Genomic DNA, 8,525 nt, shown 5'->3' with positions numbered 1-8,525 from the left:
AGGATGAAAGGAACAAACCCCGTTTGTTTAGCAAAACCTTATTTTCAAAAGACTTTGGCGTCTGTCTACCTAGCTGCATTAGGCGTTTACCGCACGCCCCTATCACATGACGGGGGCAATGGTAGGAGCTCAGCTAGCCGGCACCTATTTGAAAAATTCTGTCGCCAGGCCTGAAGCCATAGGGGTCACTCCAGGCCCCCACTGGGCACCAGGGATGTTGTGCTAAGGCCTAAGTAAGGGGTGGGCTTTGCTACCAAAGGGGAGAGGTTTTGGGATAGGGCAAGACCTGCACCCGGGGCCTTCATGGATCTTTTTTTTTTTCCCCTACTTCGCCTGCCTTATGGAGGCAGCAACAAGGGAGGGGGAGGCAGGGGATCTCCAGAGACCCCCTGGACAGGGTTATTCGGAGTGCTAGGGCCCTTGAAGAAATCGGCAGCCGCCACTGAGTGGTGGACCAGTCACGCGAGGTGGAATATAAGTTTAAAAAACTATTTACAGCGATGAGGAGAAACAGCTTCAGACTAAAGCCTGAAGGGCTGCATGCACAACACACACTTATTTTATTTAAATCCTGCACTCTGCAAAGTTCTAGGCGGGACACATAAAAATCAATTAATATTAAGACAAAATATGGAAAAACACTTTCATACATCCGGCCCTAAATGTTGACCAAGGGCTTTAGACAAATGAGCTTACCCATTTATAAATTTATATTTTATATTATGAAACTATGTGGCTACTTCCTTTTCTTTTGGAAATGCAAGTATTTTTAAATGAATATTTGTTAACTACTGTAAACAGATTTGATATGCTCACATGAAAAATAGTTATATAAAAATTATTAAATAAAATAAGTGGGCTTTTTAAGATTGCTATTTTAATGTGGGCAGCTTCTTTGAAAAATTCACTCTGAATTTCCAAAAGGTTTCACATGCAGACACGGACTTTAAGTTCATCGATTGTTTGTTTTTTTTTTTTAAAAGGACCACGGTATGCGCTACATAATTCCTTTGAAACTTAAATCCTTAGAGTGAACATGGGGGCCTGCTCTTTTACTACCATATGTAAACATGGCACAGGCAGCAATAATGTCCATTGAGAACCGCACACAAAGACAAACCAAAAGAGAAAAAGGTTTTAATGTATGTACTACAGCAATACATATCAGTTATTTCTCCTCAAAAGCCTACTTTTTTGTGAAACAGGAAACATTCAAGAGCATATAAGGCCTGCATCATGAACAGGCCCATAAGGCGCCTTAAAATGAATTACCTGCCAGCTAACACACCCATAACGACTACTGTTGGAATGCACAGCAGCTGGAACGCATTTAACCACCAAGAACCTCCTGAGACACAGCACAAAGAATCTCCTCTACGGACTTTAACAAGGGGCTAGTATTTAAACCTAGAGCCCTGCTGCACGGCTCAGGATAACAAAACAATAGAATGGTGAAAGGTATTAATAACTGCTGGATGAAGAGACAGAGTAAAAAAAAAAAATTTGCACTGTCTCCTTCCCGTTCCAAGCCCTTGGGGGATTTGAGTATCCCCACGCCAACCCAAACATCCATCCAAACGCTCCTCGTCATTTTGGCATCGCTAATGCAGTATAGTTTTAATGGAATATCCCCCTATCAATTCAACCTCATTCGTAGCCCTCACCCTAGGCCGTTTACCTAAACACGCTTCCGCGGTATCACAGACATCAGTAGTGAAAGTGGCTCAAAATTATAAAAATTCCAACTTGCCATCTTGAAACACCATAAAACAGTGCTCACTAGTAATCAACAGGTTGGCAGCTTGTTGGAAGGTGGGAATCTGGAAAATAAAACCTTGGTGCCGTGTGACCAGGCTGTACACATTTCAGTGCTCTACCATCTTCGTAGGTTTTACAGCAGACATCACAACATTGTTAACAGAAATTATTTTTAAAAAGTATTCAACAAGCAGCTAACCAATGTTCATAAAACCCAGATTTCGTTCTGCAGAAGAAAGAAGAGGCACTGGGACTGACTTTAAGGTAAGTGGCTGTAGGTGTATAGATATGAATTCGCCCTTCTTTTCTGTTGCCTTTGTCTTGACAGAACACTTCCATCACCAGGTTTTTGATGGAAAAGGCCTTCCCTGCATTTAGCTGGATGCTTGAGTGATAAGTCCCGCGCTGAGGCTGGTCCAGTGTAAGTGCGGTATAGACAGAGAGCCATGAGGTATTCATGCTGAAAACCCCTGTGAGGAAACAAGAGCAGACAGCACTATTTCAAATCTAGCAGCGCGCACGAGAAAGGAAACCCTTGCCATGCCTCATCACATCTGTACGTCAACAGCTGCAGCATTCGGCAGCAGCCCTCTGAAGACATTTCCATTTATCGGGTAAGAGTACTGTATGTCACCGTGCTGTCTGTGACCAGTCTTCTGAGAATTTGCTTGACCACAAACGCTAGCACGTCCAAGCTTACTCCACCCCCAAACTAATCTGGACACAAAAGGGGACACATTTTCAAAGCCATTTACCCAAAGAAACTGGCCTGGCTGAAAGCTGCCCTCCTTACTCATGGGATTCCCCAGCATGCAAACTTTTACTGGGGTTTAACAGAGGCCTTCCCGAGTGTTCCCTAAGGTAGGGAAAGGCAACAGCTTGTAGATGAGATTTTCAACGGTATGCATGCTGTGTGGCTCCCCGTTCAAATGCCCACAGAAACAGGAAGTGCAAAGCACACGCACCATTTGTATGGGCAAACTAGCAGCTCATTTCCAAAGGGGAAACTGCCTGGAGGGTTTCCCTTTGAAAATAAACTGCAAGTTACGCATGCACAAAAGCAGGCAGGCTATTCAGAATGACCCCTGAAATGGCATGGCAGCGCCATGACTTCATGTCCTATGTCACCCAATTTCTGCAGAAAACCCCCAGCACTGTACTTGGTAACAGCTGTGCCACAACATGGCCCTTCGCGATATTTGTTCTTCCTTTCCATCTCATTGGACGCATTGTCCATGCATTCCTAAAGTTGCCCCATGGAAATCTCTGTTGGGGGGGGGGGGGGGGGTAATTCTGAATCACTGTGCATAAGTGAGCCAGAAAATGTGCTAGTAAGTCACCCCAATTTTCCAAAAAGACTTTACAGGCATTAAGAATGCTTTGAAAATTATCCTGGGCAAAGCTGCACACACACACAATTACCCCTGCTATTGATATGCGTTGTTTAGCCAAGAGAATTTAAGCGCAGAAAAACGGGGCCCATATTCAACTGCTGAGTGGCTAGATGTTACCGGGAAAAACCTATTCGACTAACTTAACCGGGATATCTAGCCAGATGAGTCGCCAAATATCGAGGCTAAGCCTTTTAAACAGATAACTTTTCAGTTATCCATCTAAATGGCTTTTGAATATCTATTCCAATATGCCTAAGTCTCAGCTCCACCCAGATTAATCCCTTGGAACACCTCTCCCCTACATGCATGTGGTGTGCGCCCGCACATAGTTTTACATGTGGTTTCACTTGTGCCATTTTCTAAAGAGCTATTTCCATGGATAAAACGCTTCTTAACCTGCAGAAGGCCCTTTGAAAATGACCTCCCACAATTTTAACACAAAAAAAAATGTTCTGTGGTAGTTTACCTTCCCACTTCGTAAGATCATTTTTGGAGGCATCTTTCCACTGCAGTCCTGCCACAAATGGCACGCGATCATTATACCGCACCTTCAGGTTGGTGTTACTTTCCGAATAGCCCTGTAGGAAGTGCATGTGCTGCAGCTGAGTCCTGTAGTTCACTTTCTTCTCGGGAATTTGCAAGGCGAACTACAGAGGAAACAAAGGTCACAGAACTAACCAGACTTCCTGTTTCTGCATGTCAACACAAATTCATCACATTCTTGCATCTAACAGAGAAGGTGCGATCTTAAACAAACTTAAATATGCAAGATATAATGTGAGTAGGAATTCCTGGATCCTTCGAACAACAGATGAAAAGCAAACCCCTTCTGGCACACCACTTCTTACTCTGCTTATTACTTAAGAAATTTAATGATGACACTTCTCCCCACTGGGATCAGAGGGACCATCCAAAAGTCATAGAGCTCAGGTTATTCTAGAATTTGGCAATATTTCCAGCAATAAGATTTATACTTTATGAAGAATTTGTAAAATGGCAATGATGCTAGAGGAGATCTCGGCACATGGGGAAATAAGATGGCAGAAAGGAGAAATTAAGATTCTTGTGTCTCGGCGTGAAGATCAGACTTAGTGCTGGAAAGCTCATCATTAGGACCCTCAATAGAGTAAGACAAAATAATATGAAAAAGAAGCATTCTTTTCATCTGATCGAATGTTTTACATTCATAAATCCTTTGGCAGTACCATAAAATTATGCTCAGCCAAATTAAGTACTAATTTAGAATATGCTTTGGGTATTTTGCATTAGGCAGAGAAAATATATAATTTGGTGGAACAGCCACCAACAGGAACTGGGAATGTCCATTGCCTTTACTTCTGTCATCAATTCCATGACATGCCCAACCAGCCCAGAGAGAGTTAGAATTTCTCCCTCTCTCTTAATTAGTACAAATGGTATAACAAGAGTACAGTATATAGCTTTCAAAGTAAATAAGTTACCTCCATGAAGTAATTGGTTTGGGATGGATCTGAATCGTTTTTGAAGGTCTGACTGAGCAAGAGTTTTCTCTTGTTATTCCTTTCATCCCAGTGTCTTCCATAATTGACTTCCAGTCGTGAATGGAGAAGAGCCGCGCTCTCTTCATGTTGTAGCCGAACCTGTGCAAGACATTCCATCATTTTTATTCTTTTCTTTCTTCCAACATTCAACTTGACCACTGGTTTGCCCGTGACAACGTGGGCTCCTGGCTCAGCCTCATGAGGCTTCGTGCAGTACGTGGCCAGGCGAGGTGGGGATGTCGTCACGTGGCCTGTGATGCTGTGTCCCCAGTGGAGCTTTCAAACTATGCATGGTTTGCTTTGCTTGCCACTGGGAAAGCCAGGACAGAAGTTGTCACTTGGAGATAAGGGTATACAAGCAGTGGTTCTGTTTTTCCTCCTTTCTTCTTTTTTCAGGTTCCCTCCCTCTAGTGTTTGGGCTTAGGCTATTTTTCCTTGTCGCGGCTGGATTTGTGTGGGGGCAGTGCTACTCGAGTGGATGTTATACTGGGTTCATATAATAGATCGGCTGGGCGGGCTGATCGAACTTCAGATAATATTGAAGTGGAAGGTATGGCCGGGCATAGCCGCACCTGTACGGGCACCTTACTGGGCTGTGGTAGGCGCCTCACCCATTGGCAGTTTCGGTGCTGCTGGATGCCTACAGAATGGGTAGATTGGGGATGCTGGGATGTGGCAGATGCTCACCGAGAAAATGAGTTGGGTATTTGATATTGTTAGTTGGGGTATATAAATGTTGTGTAATAAAGCTGTGGACTTTGGATTCCAACAGTTACTTGTTGATTTGTGGGTTGGGTGGAGCTCATTCTGTGTGAGGAGAGAGGGTACAAGTAGCCCGGCAGTACAGTATGCCCATACTGTTTGGATTCAGACTATAAATCAAAAAATGAGCTTGGGGTGATGGGAAAAAAAAAGAGACAGAAAATGAGTCTAGTTTTATTTTTCAAGACAATTAGGCTAGGGTGAAAAGGAGTACACACAGTTAGTAAAGTCATCCACAAAATGGCATGAATCAATGTGAAAATGAGGAACTGAACGCAGGAGTCCTCCCTCCCAGTTTGGTATTTAAACAAATTCAGCACTCTTCCTCCTATTGCACCCTGCTTAGCTGCTCTTGATGGCCAACTGCCAGCCACATAAGATCCACACATGTATGCCAGATATCAAAAGTCAATATTTAAAGAGACAGTCATACTTTGATAATTTTAGGGATATAAGATGGGTCAGACCAGAGGCCCATCAAGCCTGGAATCACTTCTAACAATGGTCAATCCAGGTCACAAGTACCCAGCAGGATCCCTTGCCGTCTCCCAGGAACAAGCAGTGGCTTTCACAAGTCCATCTGGCGAATAATTGTTTATGGACTTTTCCGCCAGAAACTTGTCCAAACCCCTTCTGAACCTACCTATGCTAGATGCCTTGACCACATTCTCTAGCAACAAGTTCCACAGTTTGATTGTGCACTGGGTGAAAAAAAAAAACTGTCTTCGGTTTGTTTTACACCTGCTGTTAGTTTCATGGAGTGTGCCACTAGTCCTAGTACTATTTGAAAGGGTAAATAACCATTCCCTATTTACCTGTTCCACCCCCACTTATGATTTTATAAACCTCTACCATATACCCGTTCCATTTGTGTCTCAGGGATCTGTATTGGGACCCTTACTGTTCAATATATTTATAAATGATCTGGAAAGAAATATGACGAGTGAGAATCAAATTTGCAGATGACACAAAATTGTTCAGAGTAGTTAAATCACAAGCAGATTGTGATAAATTGCAGGAAGACCTTGTGAGACTGGAAAATTGGGCATCCAAATGGCAGATGAAATTTAATGTGGATAAGTGCAAGGTGATGCATATAGGGAAAAATAACCCATGCTATAATTACACGATGTTGGGTTCCATATTAGGTGCTACAACCCAAGAAAGAGATCTAGGTGTCATAGTGGATATCACATTGAAATCGTAGGTTCAGTGTGCTGCGGCAGTCAAAAAAGCAAACAGAATGTTGGGAATTATTAGAAAAGGAACGATGAATAAAACGGAAAATGTCATAATGCCTCCGTATCGCTCCATGGTGAGACCGCACCTTGAATACTGTGTACAATTCTGGTCGCCGCATCTCAAAAAAGATATAATTGCGATGGAGAAGGTACAGAGAAGGGCTACCAAAATGATAAGGGGAATGGAACAACTCCCCTATGAGGAAAGACTAAAGAGGTTAGGACTTTTCAGCTTGGAGAAGAGACGACTGAGGGGGGATATGATAGAGGTGTTTAAAATCATGAGAGGTCTAGAACGGGTAGATGTGAATCGGTTATTTACTCTTTCGGATAATAGAAAGACTAGGGGACACTCCATGAAGTTAGCATGGGGCACATTTAAAACTAATCGGAGAAAGTTCTTTTTTACTCAACGGACAATTAAACTCTGGAATTTGTTGCCAGAGAATGTGGTTCGTGCAGTTAGTATAGCTGTGTTTAAAAAAGGATTGGATAAGTTCTTGGAGGAGAAGTCCATTACCTGCTATTAAGTTCACTTAGAGAATAGCCACTGCCATTAGCAATGGTTACATGGAATAGACTTAGTTTTTGGGTACTTGCCAGGTTCTTATGGCCTGGATTGGCCACTGTTGGAAACAGGATGCTGGGCTTGATGGACCCTTGGTCTGACCCAGTATGGCATTTTCTTATGTTCTTATGTTCTCCGAGTTGGAGCCCTAAGCTATTTGGTGTTCTTCATAAGGGAGATGATCCATCCCCTTTATCATTTGTTACCCCTTCTTTCTAACATTTCTGGTCCCACCATATCTTTCTTCAGATGGGACAAGAAAAACTGTACATAATATGCAAGTTGTGGTCACACCTTGCATCGATGCAGAGACATGATGATACGTTCCATTCCTTTCCAAATAATTCCTAACATTTTTATTTGCTTTCTTGATCCCTGGTTCATACTGAATTGAGGATTTCAATGAATTGTCCACAATGTATTGCCCAAGATCCTTTTCCTGGATGGCGCCTCCTAATAGGGAACCCCCAGTATCATCATCTCACTTGGTGCTCCCTTTTCCAGCTCATTTAAAAATATCTAAATAGCACCGGTCCCAGGAAAGATCCCTGGGGCACTATATTATTTTACTCTTCTCCAGTTGGAAAATGATCATTTAGTCCTAATCTGTGTTTGGTTTATCAATACGCCTAATTATATAAACCATGAGGTCCATATTTGAAACCTATTTAGGTATCCAACTAAATAGCAAATGTGACATGTCCAGCCACTTATCCAGCTAAAATACACTCGGGAAGCCTGGAAGTGTAAACTGAGCATAGTTTACGCTTCTAGCACTGTCCATCAGATGCAGCGCTGAAGCCGAGACCCTCGCTCCCTGCAGGGATGATTTTTTTTTTGTCACCGGGGTGGGGAAGGTGAGATGAGATGCGGGGGGGGGGGGGGGGGGGGGTGTCGCAATATACATTTTAAAAGTCAAAATGGGAAAAGTGTGTGTGTGGGGGGGGAGAGATAGATGGTGGTAATTCATTCGAGGAGGGCTGGGCCAGACATTACAATTCACATAATTTACATGAGGATGGGAGCTGCGGGCTCAGATTTTTTTCCTTTTTTTTTTAAAACTGGTTCAGCGATACTTACCCAGATATCTATTAAAGATATCCAGATAAGTAGCAAGTTATCCAGCCACACAAGGCCGGATAACTTTAAAACCTAACCGGCTATATTTAAACATATAGCTGGCTAACTTTAAGGAAGTATATTCAGCGGGACGTTGGCCTCCATATAACCAGTAATAAAAAAAATATCTTCAAATAAGCCTTTAGACTACAGCTAAAAATTC

The 8,525-nt window shown here is 42.8% G+C and overlaps 1 protein-coding gene across 2 annotated transcripts in view; it reads right to left on the bottom strand.

Annotated features, from left to right (window-relative positions):
* Positions 1-1,115: 1,115 nt before the first annotated feature.
* LOC115075854 (apolipophorins) overlaps positions 1,116-8,525 on the bottom strand; it is a 68,367-nt gene continuing 60,957 nt past the window's right edge. For both annotated transcript variants that reach the window (XM_029576711.1, XM_029576712.1), the window contains 3 exons: positions 4,613-4,771; positions 3,619-3,799; positions 1,116-2,228 (listed from right to left, as the gene is read on the bottom strand). In XM_029576711.1, coding sequence (XP_029432571.1) covers positions 1,942-2,228; positions 3,619-3,799; positions 4,613-4,771 — 627 coding nt within the window. In that variant the 3' untranslated portion in view covers positions 1,116-1,941. The remainder of the gene's footprint in view (positions 2,229-3,618; positions 3,800-4,612; positions 4,772-8,525) is intronic.

This window comes from Rhinatrema bivittatum, chromosome 14 (genome assembly GCF_901001135.1).
Source record: "Rhinatrema bivittatum chromosome 14, aRhiBiv1.1, whole genome shotgun sequence".
Taxonomy (NCBI): Eukaryota; Metazoa; Chordata; class Amphibia; order Gymnophiona; family Rhinatrematidae; genus Rhinatrema; species Rhinatrema bivittatum.
Note: the sequence above shows the minus strand (reverse complement) of the source record. Positions and strands in the feature narration are given on the sequence as shown.